Source organism: Bombina bombina, chromosome 3 (genome assembly GCF_027579735.1).
Source record: "Bombina bombina isolate aBomBom1 chromosome 3, aBomBom1.pri, whole genome shotgun sequence".
Classification (NCBI taxonomy): domain Eukaryota; kingdom Metazoa; phylum Chordata; class Amphibia; order Anura; family Bombinatoridae; genus Bombina; species Bombina bombina.
Window position 1 is genome coordinate 185,395,313 of NC_069501.1, and position 20,000 is coordinate 185,415,312.

General features: G+C 36.7%; 1 protein-coding gene across 1 annotated transcript in view; it reads left to right on the forward strand.

Moving 5' to 3' along the window:
• The window catches only part of EPHA6 (EPH receptor A6), a 1,448,913-nt gene that overhangs the window by 1,399,661 nt on the left and 29,252 nt on the right, over positions 1-20,000 (forward strand). Inside the window, exon 14 of the mRNA XM_053706041.1 lies at positions 10,048-10,241. Within this exon, the coding sequence (XP_053562016.1) occupies positions 10,048-10,241 (194 nt within the window). The remainder of the gene's footprint in view (positions 1-10,047; positions 10,242-20,000) is intronic.

Here is a 20,000-nt window from a genome sequence, read left to right on the forward strand (position 1 = left end):
TTTCATGAGCTATAAACCATAATCATCACAATTATGACAAATCACGACTTGAACTATCTTGCTTTACATGTAATGAGTCTATCACATATATTAGTTTCACCTTTTAAGTTGCATTAGTGAAATAAATTAACTTTTGCACGATATTCTAATTTTTCGAGTTTCACCTGTATGTGCTTATTTTCACCTACTATCTTGTGAGTAGTTTGTAAAAAATACATGGGGCTTACCAGGTGTTTAATCTACACTTAGATCTCTGTTGGCGCTTTCTCTCACCCCCTTCCAACTTTTTACTGTTCGAACTGACCTTAAAGAGGAGCAGCAGCTGCAGAATATAACTGGAATATTTTCCACACTTGCTGAAAAACAAGGACATCTCTGGAGAAACCTTGGGGATTTCAGAAACCTGGTTTATTCTATTTATCTACTAGAGACGGTTCCATAACAAGTGTTTTACAATACAGATTGACTTTTATTTATTATTTTTCATATCCATGTGGTAAATGAGGTAAATGTGAATTGTTATATTTTATAACTTTTGTTTTATTTCTCTTATCTCTAATATCATTGTATATTTAGAGTATTATTATTATTTAATATTTTTTATTGGGTACCTTTAGATTTATTTATTTAGAGAGTGCAGCGCTTCTTTTGTTTATTTTTGAAATATATATATATATAAAACACACAGAGAAAGTTCAGCACTCACTTACAAGCTCTCAGCTAAGATTAAAAGCAAAACTGGAAGAGTTAGTTACCACATCTGGTCAAATGGGACAAGCCTAGGTACCACGTCAAGTTCTCTCTCAAAATCTGGGTCCCTATACAAATGCCAGCTATCAATCAAACAAACTAGGAACTCTTCCAGTTTTGCTTTTAATCTTAGCTGAGAGGCAAGCTGTTTTAAGGTCCCAGGTTTTTGGAAGGGACCTTGACGTGGTACCTGGGCTTGTCCCATTTGGCCAAATGCAGTAACTAACATTTCTATTTTTGCTTTTAATCTTAGCTGAGAGCTTGTAAGTGAGTGGTGGACTTTCTCTGTGTGTTGTATTAATTTGTTTGGTAATTTTCCCTATGGGCCTTGCACCCAGGCTTGTTTGAGGTTAACTGCCTGTGACTCTGGGGACAGCACAGCTTCCTGAGAGTGCTATTGAACACCCAGAGCTGAGCATGTTGCAGGGTTATATGATGTTTACCCAGTGCAGTCCCCTTTCGTGTTTTGTATGTATATATATATATATATATATATATATATATATATATATATATATATATATATATATATATATATACTGTATATATATATATATATATATATATATATATATATATACTGTATATATATATATATACACATACATAGCCATCTTTACACATGTATATGTATGCATCTCTATGTTAAAGGGACATTAAACACTAAATAAATTCTAGACAGAAGGATGCATTCAAAGAAAATATTAGTCTGAGAAAAACATGCAGATGTATTTTTTAAAGTTTCATTAGCTATTTAAATATTGGCAAAATAAGTGTAAAGTTTTAGGGGCATATTTATCAAGCTCCGTATAGAGCCCCTAAAGACCACTGCTCCATAACTTGTCCGCCTGCTCTGAGGCCGCGGACAGAAATTAACCTGATCGAATACGATCAAGTTGATTGACAGTCCCTGCTAGCGGCTGATTGGCAGGGAATCTGCAGGGGACAGCATTGCACCAGCAGTTCACAAGAACTGCTGATGCAATGATAAATGCTGACAGCGTATGCTGTCGGCATTTATCGATGTGCGGCGGACATGATACGCTACATCATATCATGTCCGCTTGCACTATGATAAATCTACCCCTCATATCTTTGAGCACTTATAACTTTTGTGTGCAATATTTTTTTAATCATTTTTATTAGATATTATTAGGTTTTATTATGAGTGTGACTGTACTTTGTAATCTATTTTTGATGTGTTTTGTGCAACTTTTTTGTTTCTTGAAACAGTTAACCAGAGCTCTGAGGATGCGGTAAGCATTCTAGCGTAAATTGCAATTGCGCTCAAGCGATCACGTTTACTTTCAACTTGTAATACAAACGGTAAACCCGATGAATGCAAACACTTGCAATAAATACCTCATCGCTCGTGTGTAATTGTTAGCGCTCCACTTGTAATCTGACCCATTGTTGGGAGATCATTTGGAAACAGGGGTGTTAGGCATAGCAGGTAACTCTTAGGCATAAGATATTATACAAGTTCATTCTTAGCATGTGACGTAGAATTGTTGCCATTTATAAAGAAACATTTCTTTAACATTTCATATCATTATACAGTATGTACAGAAAAACAAAAGTTCACAGCAAGTACATTTATCATATGGAAAGATGCTAAAAGGCTTCTTTCTGGATTTGTTAAAAGTCATTGTATACATTAATGGGAGATGTAGAATGCTCCAATTTTCAGAGTGGAAAAAAAATTACAGCTAATGGATTTTAAACAATGCTTCTATAATTGCCTGGGAAAATTGCACACAGAGCAATGACAGGCTATTTGTAAGTACAGTCTCTCCCTAGAGAAAGAAGAGATCTGAAGAGAGAACGCTGTTGTATTGTTCAGACTACTAGAGGGGGAAAAAAAAGTTGAATAATTTCTAAACAATTTATTCATCCAAAGCACTTTTTGATCTCAGCTAAATCTAAAACTTGATACCTTTTGGAAAAGTGTCACAGTGTGTGGGAGAGTTTATTGAAATAGTGGAATTACTTGAGTTCTTTCGTTACCAGGCTCCATGCGATTACTGCAGGTAACTGTTGTGCCAATACACATATTAAACTGTAAAAGAAAACAATTTGGCTCAGTACGAATTTTTATTACATCAGTCACAAAACATAATGGTAAATTATCTTCTCTTTCTGTAAATCATCAATATTATAACTGGAATTAACAATTAACCACAATGTTCAATACCAGCACAAACAACTTCCAGGATGTTGAACTAACTGAGCATATAACAAGCCCTGGTCAATAGATCAGATTTTCTTTTCCACTTGACTCTGGAGGAAGTTCAGCACTTAACCTTTTATGTTATTGTAATCCATTAAATAGCAATAAAAACATAAGCGTTTGCACTTTATTTTGCTAACATCAATATATTGCATTATTAAGAAATATGAGTTTTGAGGAGATTCAGGTTTGTGGTTTATTCTTGCTAAACTTATAATAAAGATGTTTAAGGGGATTTGTATGGAAGAAAATATTTAGAAATTAATTAAATCTATTATATATCTAATATAACCTGTCCGATATAATTTTATATGCATCTTTTAAATGAGCCCTCATTCTATTGCACAAAATTTCTATTTGGTCAAGTAGACAGTGAACCTGAAATACAGCAATTGGTCCAGTCAATATGCATCTGGGTCATGTGTGCAGTAAGTTACTGGTGACTTCACCGATGTCCTTGTTTGATATGGAAGCGATTTTGTAACCCACAAGACTATTGTCACGGATACCAGACCACCAAGGCTAACCCCCACGCCCTTACTACCTCACCCCTGTTGTTTCTCAGCGGTTTTAGGCTCCTCAGAGCAACCACTGTCTCTGGAAGCTTTTGGTTGCTTGTTTTTGTCACCAGTACTTTGTCAGAGAAGAGCTGGCCTCTGACCGGAAAAATCCTCCTAGGCTGGCCAGGCTCCTAGAACTCCCGGTCGGCCGCCTCACAATAGACACCCGCCTAACCCCTCTCAGACTGGCCAGGCTCCTGGAACTCCCGGTCGGCCACAGAACAGCAGGACACCCGCTACCTTTAACCCTGGTTGCTCCAACGGTCTTTTGTCCCAGAGCTCCGCTCTTTTGGAGATTGGTAGCTCCTAGGGAGGACAAGAGGTGGAGGAATTGCCGGACGGGAGCTACTTTGGGAACTGGGGGTTTTGGACACCCCTACCCCCCAATCTTTACTGTGCTGTAACTCCGGTCCCTAGTAACGAATCATGTTAATAAAAACATTTTCCTGATATATAAAAAAGTTACAAATATTGATCAAATAATTATGTTAACATATGAAATTGTAACACAGCAACAATGTGATCAACAAATGTTAATTTAAGATAATGAAGAAGTGTTTGGATATTTTAAAAAACGTCAATTTTAAAATTGCTCAATATTATAAAAAATGATTTAATTTGCTAAGTAAAATTGGGCAATAATTATCAATACTGGATCAGCCAGCCATGTTTTATTTTAGTTTTGGCTGCATATTAAGTTGCAGGAAAACCTTGACACAACTCTGTGAAAATCATATTTCTTATAGAGTTTTGCATGTTTAGCCAATGCACGGTAAGGAATCTGATGTTCCTGTTATATTACACGTCAAATTGATTAATTCAAATAGTTGTAAATCTAACAGATTGGAATAACATAGCAAAAGGAAGAATAAAAATGAATTCAAAGATTGTGTACAGCACACGCTAATGGATTGGAATTGGTGCCATTAATTAATAAGGATGTCTATTTCAATCCATTATAAGAGAAGTGTGAAGCGTGGGTTTTCAAATTGTACCCAGCTAAAATATGAGCAGAACATTCATTTACAAGTGAAATGAGTATTTGGATGTTAAAAACCATGCAAAATTATATGAAAATGTTGCGTAATATCAAATTATAAAGTTTGCAATTAAACTTTCATGCTTTTAATATACTTTTCAATTTGCTTCTGTTATCAGATTGACTTTGTTCTCTTGTATCATTAATTGAAAAACAAACCTAGATAGGCTCCGGAGCAGCAATGCTGTACCGGGATCTAGCTGGTGATTGGCTAGGTCCTAGTAGCGCATTGGAGTTAACTTTAGCTATGTGTTAAACCCCTTTACAGGGTTTAAACACATAGGGCCAGATTACAAGTGGCGCGATAAATCCGTTTTTGCTCACTTGCTAACTGCACAAAAAAGTAAAAATTTGTGGCGGCAGGGTTAGCGTGTGTATTACAAGTTGAAAGTAAAAATGTAGTACACAAGCAAAAGTTTGTTAAAGGGACACTCAAGCAAAAATGAAACTTTCATTATTCAGATAGAGCATGCAGTTTTAAACAACTTTTCAATTTACTTCCAATAAAAAAAGTGCAGTCTTTATATATTTAAACGTTTTGTGTCACCAGCTCCTACTGAATTCACAGAATAAGCGTGTATGCATTAGTGAATGGCTGATGGCTGTCACATGGTACGTGTATGCATTTGTGATTGGCTGATAGCTGTCACATGGTACAGGGGGAGTGTAAATAGACATAACTTTTAAATTAGTCAGAAAAAAACTACTATTCATTTGAAGTTCAGACTAAGTGCTATTGCGTTGTCTTGTTATCTTGCATTTGTTGATTATGCAAATCTACTGTGTTGACTGGTCCTTTAACTTCTCCCCATAGACATAAAAAATAGTTATTGATCAAACGCTAACCCAACACCTCGTTAGACAAACTGCGCTAAACCCGAAGTGAGTTAGAAATACTTCACATTCTAATGTTCTTTACACAGAAGAAAATGTTTTTGTTTTAAAGAGAGAGAGAGAGAGAGAGAGAGAGAGAGAGAGAGAGAGAGAGAGAGAGAAAGTGATGCAAACAGCCTGCACTGACTTCAGTTAAAACGTCCAATTTATTCAACAAAGATAAAAGAAAAAGCTGCTGGGGGCAGCTGACAACGGTAACAACAGAAGCAAAAATCAGTCTAACATGTTTCTGCCATAGAATTAATCATAGACAAGTTAATTAAAGTTTTTCCCTTACCTTGGGGCTTAACTATTGCAGCCTTTACCTGCTACCACATTACACAGCAGACGTCTCCCACACATACCCCTCACTTCAGCCACTGTGATGGTAACAGACCTTGGATTATATTGGTTTTGAGTACCTTTCACCACATCACTAGTGGGCATGAGCACCGGCATTTGGGGGTTCCCCCCTTTTACTAGATCACTTATATATATATATATATATACTGTATATATATGATTATTTTTATTATATATATATATATACCTATATGTCTATATCTATATGATTATATACAGAGATAGATAGATAGATAGACATATATTATACACACACACAGATATATATATATATATATATATATATCTAACAGGCCAAGTGTGTTTGTCCGAAGCTGTCATGCGCAGTAGAGACAGCGCGAGGACAAACACACTTGGCCTTAGAGTCTACCTGATCTGCTGTCCGCGGCATGGCGGAAACGGACATGGCGTGGGCGGGGCCGGGTTTGGCGGGTCTCGGTCGTGCGCGTGGCCGCCTGCGAGAGAAACAGATCAAAAGAGAGGGGGGGAGCAAAAGAAATGGGAGAGAGCAAAAGAGAGGGGAGAGAGAGCAAAAGAGAGGGGACAGAGAGCAAAAGAAAGGGGAGAGAGAGAGCAAAATAGAGGGGAAAGAGGAAGAGAGAGGAAAAGAGTGGGGGGAGAGAGAGAGCAAAAGAGAGGGGGGAGAGAGAGAGCAAAAGACAGGGGGGAGAGTGAGAGCAAAAGAGAGGGGAGAAAGAGAGAGCAAAAGAGAGGGGGAGAGAGAAAAATAGAGGGGGGTAAAGAGAGAGCGCAAAAGAGAGGGGGAGGGAGAGAGAGAGCAAAAGAGAGGGGAAGAGAGAGAGCGCAAAAGAGGGGAAGAAAGAAAAGGGGGGAGAGAGAGCAAAAGAGAGGGGAAGAGAGAGAGCGCAAAAGAGGGGTAGAAAGAAAAGGGGGGAGAGAAAGCAAAAGAGAGGGAGAGAGAGTGCAAAAGAGAGGGAGAGAGAGTGCAAAAGAGAGGGGGAGAGAGAGCAAAAGAAAGAGGAGGGAGAGAGGGTGGGAGAGCAAAAGAGAGGAGGGAGAGAGAGGGGGAGAGCAAAAGAGGGGGGAGAGAGAGAAAGAGAGGGAGAGAGAGCGCAAAAGAGAGAGGGGAGAGAGAGCAAAAGACAGGGGGAGAGAGAGCGCAAAAGAGAGGGGGAGAGAGGGGGGAGAGAGAGAGCAAAAGAGAGGGGGGAGAGAGAGAGCAAAAGAGAAGGGAGAGGAGAGAGAGCAAGGAGTGGGACCGCTATACTGAAAAAAATGGCCCATGTGAACGGGCTTTAAGACTAGTATGTATATATATATATATATATATATATATATATATATTTATTGGGAAGGGCTCAAAATTGTATGTGTGTGTGTGTGTATATATATATATATATATATATATATATATATATAAGTATATACATGTCTATTTATGTGTACATATTTACACATATAAACACATAAATATACACATAAATACATATGTATACCATATATAAGCATATACTGTATATACACACATATATGTATATACAGTTCAGAATGGAGCCCAATGAATGAAAAGTGCATACACCATGCAGAGCTCAGTATGTGATCAAAAATTATTGTCTAGTTATAAAGTAGTAAATTGATACACAGAAAGTGTCAAGGCATTGAATACAGTTAGAGGCAAAGTATTGATGGCTGCTATTGAATTCCTTTAGTGAAGATTATGTTATATGGGTTACATAAACGTTTTGCTAACAGGCAACTATGTAATGATTTAAGAAATGTTACTGACCCATTTACTAATAAATAAATGAAAGTGCAAAGAAAACATTTTATACTAACTATGACACGATCACACATGCAGACACGGGCACGTGTGTATGCAACGCAAATGTACCTGTCTAAATGTGTCAAAAATCCTAATGAAAATTATTTAAAGGGTCATAAAAGCCCAAATTTTTATTTCATGATTCAGAAAGAACATACAATTTTAAACAACTTTTCATTTTACAAAATTTTCTTTGTTTACTTGTTATCCTTTGTTGAAAAGCACAAAGGTTAGCTCAGGAGTGTGCAAATGTCTGCAGCACTATATGCCAGCAGTTTTGCAACAATGTTATACATTAGCAAGAGCACTAGATGGCAGCATTATTTCCTGTCATGTAGTGTTCCGGACATGTGCACGCTACCTATCTAGATAGCTATTCAACAAAAAACAACATGAGAACGAAGCAAATGTGATAATAGACGTAAATTAGAGACCTTTTTAAAAAGTGTGAATTATGAAAGAAAATGTTTGGGTTTCATGTCCCTAAGAATACAAAGGAACATACAAATAGCTACTGCACACAAAAATATAATGCAAATCTACACAATATTGTCACACAAAGACATTAGATATGTGACTGTGGCAGCTTTGTTCACTGCCGAATGCGGAAGAAGACGTCCGCTCGCTGCGTTTGGCTCTTTTCAGGGCTGGATTTATTTTTGTGAAAGTGCAACACATTAAGATCTGGATTTGCACAGATCTTAGTTTTCTTTCACTTTCACAAGAATAAATCTGCACCCGAAAAGAGCCAGACGCCACAAGCAGATATCTTCTTCCGCATTTGGCAGTGAACAAAACTGCTTAATACAAATATCTAAAAGACTTAACAGATACACAAACACATGCAAATACTTATATTTAATTCAAGCATAGCATGTGCACAGGTATAGTTTGATGCTGGCAAAATACTGAAAGATCACTCACCTGTGTCTCAACCAGAAACACAGAACCTAAAAGAATACATTGCTGGAACAGGGATTTACTTGATAGAGAAGAAAAAATCATGTGCTGACTATCAAACCCTAAATGTTAAAAATTAATTTCCTTTGCCAGTAATACTAAATATTCTTTATCTGGTAACGGATGCTACTGTATTTAGCACCTTAAAGGTAACATAATCTGGTAATTTAACAATGAACTAGAGCCACTGTCTATGCCTACTACACAAGAAGCAGATCTGTCTAATGATATTTAAATTGAATTAACACCCTATGACAACTATGAAACTATCATTACTATAGTGGACAGGTTCACTAAAATGCATATCCATAGCTGCCATGCAAACTACTACACTCTATCTCAAAAGGAGACTTCATGTATTACCAGATATTATTGTCTCTGATGGAGCCTATGGGGCATATTTATCAAAGTGCGAGCGGACGTGATACAATGTAGCATATCATGTCCGCTGTACATCGATAAATGCCGACAGCGTATGCTGTCGGCATTTATCCTTGCACAAACAGTTCACCAGAACTGCTTGTGCAATACCGCCCCCTGCAGATTTGCGGCTAATCTGCCGCTAGCAGGGGGTGTCAATCAACCCAATCGTATTCAATCGGGTTGATTTCTGTTCGCCGCCTCAGAGCAGGCGGACAAGTTATGGAGCAGCGGTCTTTAGAAACAAGGGACATCAAGCTCTATTTTGGAGGTTGATAATTCAGGCCCCAAAGTCTCTCAATTCACATCTTGGGTAGTTCTGGAAATATTTCAGCCACAGTTCAACAATCATTTTTCAGACTCTGAAGCAATATTTACGCTACTATTCCACCTAGAGTTCCAGTCATGCAACATACATGTAAATGAAGATAAATAGCTAGTAATGGTTAGCTAATAATGTACTCATAAAAACACACAAAAACATGCACATATATCTACCTCTATCTATGCACACAGGTGTACATGGATAATAACAAATATAATTATGTATAAACCCTTCAGTATCCTCTCTCTTTTCTTATTCTAAACCTGATGCTTACAATGTAGAGCTCCAAACCAGCCCACAGTTAACTGTCCCCCTATGGAAATCAGTATTAACAAATCCACTTTTGATGACATCTAATCAAAAACGCATTTACTAGCTTGACAAAAGCACACACACACACAGATGCACAGAAATTAAACTGTCCATTCACACACAGATAGTAGAACACGTGGAGACCTTTTTGGTTGACATCATCGAAGGAATACTAGGCTGCCTGAATGCTGAATAGTGCAATAGAGAACTTTTTTTATGTGCAGCATTGTTATCCTCTTCTGTTATAGGTAAATAGGATATATGCTACATATTGTGGAAACCTCGGAGGATTATTCCCAACAGAGGAGGATTAAACTGATTTTAGAAGAACGTTTTTTTAATAAGACACTTACAGCTGATATGTACATTAGTTACACATAAAGATAAAGTAAAATATACTAACTAATATGTAATATGTCTGTTTTTAACCAGGTGATTCTATCCATTGAAGAAGGTTACAGACTACCTGCACCTATGGGTTGTCCAGTGTCATTACACCAACTAATGTTACACTGCTGGCAAAAAGAAAGGAATCTACGGCCCAAGTTTTCAGACATTGTCAACTTCCTGGATAAGCTCATCCGCAACCCAAGCACTCTTCACATACTAGTGGAAGACATCTTGGGGTAAGGGCTTTCATAGTGTTATTTGCAGTATTGTTTGTTGTTATTTAAAAATAGACATAAAAGGCAAAATAGAACTTCTTGATTTAACAACTTTCTATCTTACATCTATTATCAAATTTACATCATTCTCTTGGTATCTATGGTTGAAAAGCAAAATGCTCATAGCTCATATACGTATATTAGTCCGTGATTGGCTGACAGCTGTCATGTGGGACAGGAAAGTTAAAGAAAACTATGGGGTTTGTGAAGAAAAATCTACTGCTCTGCATTTGATTATTCAGCTCTACAGTATTTAGTGGTCCTTTAAGTTATTGCTTGTTCTATTTACTAATATCTGTAGAATTACAGTGACATATAGGAGCCCATTTATCAAGCCGTCAACCGCAAATACGCCGGAATTCCGCTGCATAATTGTGGAGAGGCTGATTTGCCCTATTTATGAAAGCCTACAGACCAGCAAAAGTTGAATTTTGTGACGTAACATACAATCCGCCGGTCTCTGTCCGACACAGATCGATGCTTACGTCACTACAGATGTTTCGAATGCAAATTCTGCACTATCTGACTACTTTTGCTAGTTAACAAATATCTACCAGGTACGCTCGCCACTATTCCGGCCCAGCGTACCTGCTTTTCAATCCGCCGTCCTGGAGGCGGCGGATGCCATAGGAATCAATGGGAGTCTGAAAGCATCAAGAGCTATGTTCACTGCTGCATGATATCCCATTAATTCGTATGGGAGATTATAAGTAAAGTTTATACCTAACATATACCGCGAGTCTAAACACCCCAAATCTGCCGCCCCCTGCACCGCCACCCCCTACATTATACTTATTAACCCCTAATCTGCCGCCCCAACACCTCCGCCACCTACATTATACTTATTAACCCCCTAATCTGCCGCCCCCTACACCGCCGCCAACTACATTATACTTATTAACCCCTAATCTGCCGGCCGACACCTACATTATACTTATTAACCCCTAATCTGCCATCACCTACATAAAGTTATTAACCCCTATCCCGCCGCTCCCGGAGCCCACCACAACTAAATAAAGTTATTAACCCTTAAACCGCCAGCCCCCCACATCGCCATAAACTAAATTAACCTATTAACCCATAAACCTAACAACCCACTAACTTTACATTAAAATTACCTCATCCCTATCTTATTATAAATTTAAACTTACCTTTAAAATTAAATTAAACTATATTAAACTAATAATCAACCTACCCTAACTTTTATAATAAAATGACATTAAACTACAAATTAAAATAACTATATTCTATATTTAAACACCTAACCCTATTTAAATAATTTAAATCTAAACTAAAAAATTACTAAGTTACAAAAAACTTACAACTAAGTTACCAAAAATAACAAACACTAAGTTACACAAAAAAATAAACACTAAGTTACAAAAAATAAAAAATAATTTATCAAAGATTTAAACTAATTACACCTAATCTAAGGGCCCTATGAAAATACCCCCCCCCCCAATAGCTCTTAAAAGGCCCCAAATTGCCCCAAAGAAACCAGCTCTTTTACCCCCCCAACAGTAAAACCCACCACCCACACAACCAACCCCCCAAATAAAAAGCTAACTAAAAAAACCTAAGCTCCCCATTGCCCTGAAAAGGGCATTTGCATGGGCATTGCCCTTAAAAGGGTATTTAGCTCTTTTGCAGCCCAAAACCCTAATCTAAAAAAAAAAAACACCCAATAAACCCTTAAAAATTCCTAACACTAACCCCTGAAGATCGACTTACAGTTTTGAAGATCCGACATCCATCCTCCAAGAAGCCGGGAGAAGTCTTCATCCAAGCCGCAAGAAGTCCTCCAAGAAGCCGGCCGAAGTCTTCATCCAAGCCCGCAGAAGTCTTCACCCAGACGGCATCTTTTATCTTCATCCATCCGGCGCGGAGCGGGACCATCTTCAAGACATCCGACGCGGAGCATCCTCTTCTTCCAACGGACTAACGACGAATGAAGGTTCCTTTAAATGACGTCATCCAAGATGGCGTCCCTTAGATTCCGATTGGCTGATAGAATTCTATCAGCCAATCGGAATTAAGGTAGAAAAAATCCTATTGGCTGTTGCAATCAGCCAATAGGATTGAACTTCAATCCTATTGGCTGATCCAATCAGCCAATAGGATTGAGCTCTCATTCTATTGGCTATTCCAATCAGCCAATAGAATGCGAGCTCAATCCTATTGGCTGTTTGGATCAGCCAATAGGATTGAAGTTAATTCCTATTGGCTGATTGCAACAGCCAATAGGATTTTTTCTACCTTAATTCCGATTGGCTGATAGAATTCTATCAGCCAATTGCAATCTAAGGGACGCCATCTTGGATGACGTCATTTAAAGGAACCTTCATTCGTCATTAGTCCGTCGGAAGAAGAGGATGCTCCAAGTCAGATGTCTTGAAGATGGACCTGCTCCGCGCCGGATGGATGAAGATAAAAGATGCCGTCTGGGTGAAGACTTCTGCGGGCTTGGATGAAGACTTCGGCCGGCTTCTTGGAGGACTTCTTGCCGCTTGGATGAAGACTTCTCCCAGATTCTTGGAGGATGGATGTCGGATCTTCAGGGGTTAGTGTTAGGATTTTTTAAGGGTTTATTGGGTGGGTTTTTTTTTTTTTAGATTAGGGTTTTGGGCTGCAAAAGAACTAAATACCCTTTTAAGGGCAATGCCCATCCAAATACCCTTTTCAGGGCAATGGGGAGCTTAGGTTTTTTTTTAGTTAGCTTTTTATTTGGGGGGTTGGTTGTGTGGGTGGTGGGTTTTACTGTTTGGGGGGTATTTGTATTTTTTTTTTTTTTACAGGTAAAAGAGCTGATTTCTTTGGGGCAATGCCCCGCAAAAGGCCCTTTTAAGGGCTATTTGTAGTTTATTGTAGGTTAGGGGTTTTTTTGTTTTTGTTTTTTGTTTTTTTCATAGGACCGTTAGATTAGGTGTAATTAGTTTAAATCTTTGATCATTTCTTTTTTATTATGTGTAACTTAGTGTTTGTTATTTTTGGTAACTTAGTTGTAAGTTTTTTGTAACTTAGTAATTTTTTAGTGTAGATTTAAATTATTTAAATAGGGTTTGGTGTTTAAATATAGAATATAGTTATTTTAATTTGTAGTTTAATGTAATTTTAGTTTAAAAGTTAGGGTAGATTAATTATTATTTTAATATAGTTTAATGTAATTTTATTATAATAGTTAGTGTAGATTAATTAGTAATTTAACATATTTAATGTAATTTTATTATAATAGTTAGTGTAGATTAATTAGTAATTTAATATAGTTTAATGTAATTTTAGTATAATATTTAGGGTAGATTAATAGTTTAATATAGTTTAATTTAATTTTAAAGGTAAGTTTAAATTTATAATAAGATAGGGATGAGTTAATATTTAATATTAAGGTAGCGGGTTGTTAGGTTTAGGGGTTAATAGGTTAATTTAGTTTATGGGGATGTGGGGAGCTGGCGGTTTAGGGGTTAATAACTTTATTTAGTTGCGGTGGGCTCCGGGAGCAGAGGGATAGGGGTTAATAACATAATGTAGGTGGCGACAGTGTAGGGGACGGCAGATAAGGGGTTAATAAGTGTAATGTAGGTGGCGGTGGACTCTGGGAGCGGAGGGATAGGGGTTAATACATTTACTAAAGTGGCGGTGGGCTCCGGGAGTGGCAGTTTAGGGGTTAATAACTTGATTTAGTTGCGGTGGGCTCCGGGAGCGGCGGTATAGGGGTTACACATTTTAGTATAGTGTCTGTGTTTAGTGACAGACTATAAATAAAGCTGTGAAAAAGCCGAAGAGCAGTGAGATCGATGACTGTTAGTTAACAACAGACCGCTGCTCATCGCCCCGTACTTGGTGCGCGGCTTTTTGACATTTTTTTTATAAATATGGAGAGCGTATTCAGATCCGCGTCAGCGATGTTAGGCGAGCGTATTGGTGCCGGCGAATGCAGCACAGTTGACGGGTTGATAAATAGGCCCCTTAATGTGAATCTATAAATGTTATTTTAAATTTAAACAGGTTTGACTTAATGCAAAAATATTAACTTACATTTAACTGCTGTTTTTTACATGACAACATTTTATATTTAAGGCACTGCACCACAGACGTATATTTGAAAGACAAGAATCTGTGCTGTCAATTCACACAAGCTGCTCTTGTGTCACACAATCAGACTATTTCTGAACTGACAATGACAGGTAGCAGACAGGGCTCTGCTCAGGGACTTGCTGTCCCCTCTCAGATCAGAGGTCAGAATAAATCACCTCCAGTGTCAGCAGTTCCACTTTTTCCCCTTCCTACATAAAAGCAACAAAAGCCAACAAATCAGCAACTTCAAGCCAGTTGATTGGCTAGAGTAACTGTCAGTTATGACAGGAGGCTATTGATTTCATAACTCTTTCCAAATGTGATAAAACACTAGTACTTTGCACAAGATCAACCTGACTGTCCATGTAATTATTTATTTTTTTAGTGACAAGGAAGTGGTGTTTAAAAAATGTATTTCAGTGTTTCAGCCACTGTATTCCTTTTTTATCTTCCAGCTGTTTAAAAGCATCTTTCATATAAACATAATTATGAATATTCTTATTAACACCAATGGTTCTTTATTTCACACCCAAAGAGATGTAGGATAATTTAATTTTCTCTGTTATGTTATCATTAATATCACCATTTTTAGTGTCACAATAATTATTTTGCAGTTGAAATAGTTAATTTTTTTTACAAAAAATCTTATTAAAGATGGATTTTAATTTGTTATAAGCTTCTAACAATGATTGTCTATAATCTGTTTTAGTGAAAAAATATATTCTATTACAAACTGATATGAATAATAATATTAATGTACCATACTATGGATTCAGAAGAAAGAAGAATTGTAGTCTTTTTAGACCATTTGATTTGAATGTTACAGATTTAGAACCTTCTGTATATTGTACAACAGTGACCATATTCAATCTTTTTTTCTTGCATGGCTTTTCATTTAATTAAAAAACTAAATATATAACTCTATATAAAATTACAAACAATATATACATAAACATATACGCACACAACAAAAATTGTATAGAATTACAAGCTGCTAAAATTAACAGCACTCATTGGACATTCTGATAAAGGCATGTATGACCCCAAAACTTAATTTTTTTTATAATTAATAAATCACATTTTTTAAAATGTATAGCAAGTGCTGCTAATTTTACTTTTTTTTTTATATACAAACATATAAAAATAGAATTTTGAAAACTATCAGATTTGTTTTCCTGGTATATGTAGTTCTTATTAACGGTATATGGTAAACTGTGTACCACAGCCTTATCTGACAAAAAAATTCTGCACTGTGATTAGAGAAAAATATAAACAGTAATAAATGCACTAACTCCTTTTCCCCACAGACTTCTTATATGCAAATACTGTATATACAAATATTACATATATACAGTTATATATATATATATATATATATATATATATATATATATATACATACACTTAAACATATATATATTTAAAAATATTTTTTTTCATTTATTTATATATATATATATATATATATATATATATATATATATATATATATATACAGTGGATATAAAAAGTCTACACACCCCTGTTAAAATGTCAGGTTTCTGTGATGTAAAAAAATTAAACAAAGATAAATCATTTCAGAACTTTTTCCACCTTTAATGTGACCTATAAACTGTACAACTCAATTGAAAAACAAACTGAAATATTTTAGGTAAAGGGAAATAAAAATAAAAAACTAAAATAATATGGTTGCTGAAGTGTGAACACCCTTAAACTAATACTTTAATTAAGCACCTTTTGATTTTATTACAGCACTCAGTCTTTTTGGGTAGGAGTTTTTCAGCATGGCACATCTTGACTTTGCAAGATTTGCCCACTCTTCTTTGCAAAAACACTCTAAATCTGTCAGAATGCGAGGGCATCTCCTGTGCACAGCCCACTTCAGATCACCCCACAGATTATGAATTGGATTCAGGTCTGGGCTCTGGCTGGGCCATCCCAAAACTTTAATCTTCTTCTGGTGAAGCCATTCCTTTGTAGATTTGGATGTATGCTTTGGGTCATTGCCATGCTGAAAGATGAAGTTCCTCTTCATGTTCAGCTTTCTAGCAGAAGCCTGAAGGTTTTGTGCCAATATTGTCTGGTATTTGGAACTGTTCATTATTCCCTCTACCTTGACTAAGGCCCCAGTTCCAGCTGAAGAAAAACAGCCCCAAAGCATGATGCTGACACCACCATGCTTCACTGTGAGTATGGTGTTCTTTTGGTGATATGAAGTGTTGTTTTTGCGCCAAACATATCTTTTGGAATTATGGCCAAAACGTTCAACTTTGGTTTCATCAGACCAGAACACCTTTTGCAACATGCTTTTGGGAAACTTCAGATGTGTTTTTGCAAAATTTAGAAGAAAAGGCTTCCGTCTTGCCACTACCCCATAGCCCAGACATATGAAGAATACAGGCGATTGCTGTCACATGTACCACACAGCCAGCACTTGCCAGATTTTCCTGCAGCTCCTTTAATGTTGCTGTAGGCCTCTTGGCAGCCTCCCAGACCAGTTTTCTTCTCGTCTTTTCATCAATTTTGGAGGGACATCCAGTTCTTGGTAATGTCACTGTTGCACCATATTTTCTTCACTTAATGATGACTGTCTTCACTGTGTTCCATGGTATATGTAATGCCTTGGAAATTCTTTTGTACCCTTCTCCTGACTGATACCTTTTAACAATGAGATCCCTCTGATGCTTTAGAAGCTCTCTGTGGACCATGACTTTTGCTGTAGGATGCGACTAACAAAATGTCAGGAAAGACCTACTAGAACAGCTGAACTTTATTTGGAGTTAATCAGAGGCACTTTAAATGATGACAGGTGTGTACTGACTCCTATTTAACATGATTTTGAATGTGATTGCTTAATTCCGAACACAGCTACATCCCCAGTTATAAAAGGGTGTTCACACTTATGCAACCATATTATTTTAGTTTTTTATTTTTATTTCCCTTTACCTAAAAGATTTCAGTTTGTTTTTCAATTGAGTTGTACAGTTTATAGGTCACATTAAAGGTGGAAAAAGTTCTGAAATGATTTATCCTTGTCTCATTTTTTTACATCACAGAAACCTGACATTTTAACAGGGGTGTGTAGACTTTTTATATCCACTGTATATGTTTATTTAAAATATATATAACTATATATATATATATATATATATATATATATACATACAGTATATATATATATATATATATATATATATATATATATATATATATATATATATATATATATATATATATATATATATATATATATATATATATACATACACCGTTGTGTTCATAAGTTTACATACCCTGGCAGAATTTATGATTTCTTGGCCATTTTTCAGAAAATATGAATGATAACACAAAAACTTTTATTTCACTCATGGTTAGTGTTTGGCTGAAGCCATTTATTATCAATGAACTGTTTTTACTCTTTTTAAACCATAATGACAACAGAAACTACCCAATTGACCCTGATCAAAAGTGTACATACCCTGGTGATTATGGCTTTATATCATGCACACAAGTTAACATAATGGGGTTTGAATGACTATTAAAGGTAACCATCCTCACCTGTGATCTGTTTGCTTGTAATTATTGTGTGTGTATAAAAGGTAAATGAGTTTCTGGACTCCTGACAGAACCTTGCATCTTTTATCCAGTGCTGCACTGACATTTCTGGATTCTGAGTCATGGGGAAAGCAAAAGAATTGTCAAAGGATCTGGGGGAAAAGGTAGTTGAACTGTAAAAAACAGGAAAGCGATATAAAAAGATATCCAAGGAATTGAGAATGTCAATCAGCAGTGTTCAAACTCTAATCAAGAAGTGGAAAATGAGGGGTTCTGTTGAAACAAAACCACAGTCAGGTAGACCAACTAAAATTTCAGACACAACTGCCAGGAAAATTGTTCGGGATGTAAAGAAAAACCCACAAATAACTTCAGGTGAAATACAGGACTCTCTGAAAATATGTGGTGTGGCTGTTTCAAGATGCACAATAAGTAGGCACTTGAAGAAAGATTGGCTGCATGGTCGAGTTGCCAGAAGAAAGCCATTACTACGCAAATGCCACAAAGTATCCAGCTTACAATACGCCAAACAGCACAGAGACAAGCCTTAAGTCATTTGGAGTGATGAGACCAAAATTGATCTTTTTGGCCACAACCATAAACGCTACATTTGGAGAGGAGTCAACAAGGCCTATGATGAAAGTTACACCATTCCTACTGTGAAACATGGAGGTGGATCGCTGATGTTTTGGGGATGTATGAGCTACCAAAGGCACAGGAAATCTGGTCAGAATTGATGGCAAGATGAATGCAGTATGTTACAAAAAATACTGGAGGAAAATTTGCATTCATGAGCCCGGAAGCTGTGCATGGGACGTACTTGGACATTCCAATATGACAATGATCCTAAACACAAGGCTAAGTGGACCTGTCATTGGCTACAGCAGAATAAAGTGAAGGTTCTGGAGTGGCCATCTCAGTCTCCTGACCTCAATATCATTGAGCCACTCTGGGGAGATCTCAAACGTGCAGTTCATGGGCAGCTTTACCATCTGAGAAGATAAAGAGCCTCATCCACAAATACCACAAAATACTTCAAGCTGTCATTGATGTTAAAGGGGGCAATACACGGTATTAAGAACTGGGGTATGTCAACTTTTGATCAGTGTTATTTGGGTAGTTTCTGTTGTCATTATGATTTTAAAAGAGTAAACACAGTTGATTGATAATAAATGGCTTCAGCCAAACACTAACCAAGATTGAAAGAAAAGTTTTTATGGTGTTATTCATATTCTCTGAAAATGGCCAAGAAATCATAAATTCTGCCAGGGTATGTAAACTTATGAGCACAACTGTATATATACATATAGATAGATACTATGTATATTTCTTCTAAGTGAAGAACAATGCTATTTGAAGTATTTCTATTTTTTAAATAAAAAGGTATTCACTTTGTTTTAAAGCGATATGGTGTATGTCAAGGTGTTTGACAGGGCAGGACTCAAAGGTGTATATATATGTGTTTGTATATTTGTATGTATGTACAAATGTACACATACATACACATTTATACATACACACATTTGAGCCCTTCCCTTTATGGTATATGACAAGGTGTGCGACTGCAAAGCGCTATATGGTATATATACATACATATACATGTTTAAATATGTGTATGCATGCATATATATACATATATATACAGGGAGTGCAGAATTATTAGGCAAATGAGTATTTTGACCACATCATCCTCTTTATGCATGTTGTCTTACTCCAAGCTGTATAGGCTCGAAAGCCTACTACCAATTAAGCATATTAGGTGATGTGCATCTCTGTAATGAGAAGGGGTGTGGTCTAATGACATCAACACCCTATATCAGGTGTGCATAATTATTAGGCAACTTCCTTTCCTTTGGCAAAATGGGTCAAAAGAAGGACTTGACAGGCTCAGAAAAGTCAAAAATAGTGAGATATCTTGCAGAGGGATGCAGCACTCTTAAAATTGCAAAGCTTCTGAAGCGTGATCATCGAACAATCAAGCGTTTCATTAAAAATAGTCAACAGGGTCGCAAGAAGCGTGTGGAAAAACCAAGGCGCAAAATAACTGCCCATGAACTGAGAAATGTCAAGCGTGCAGCTGCCAAGATGCCACTT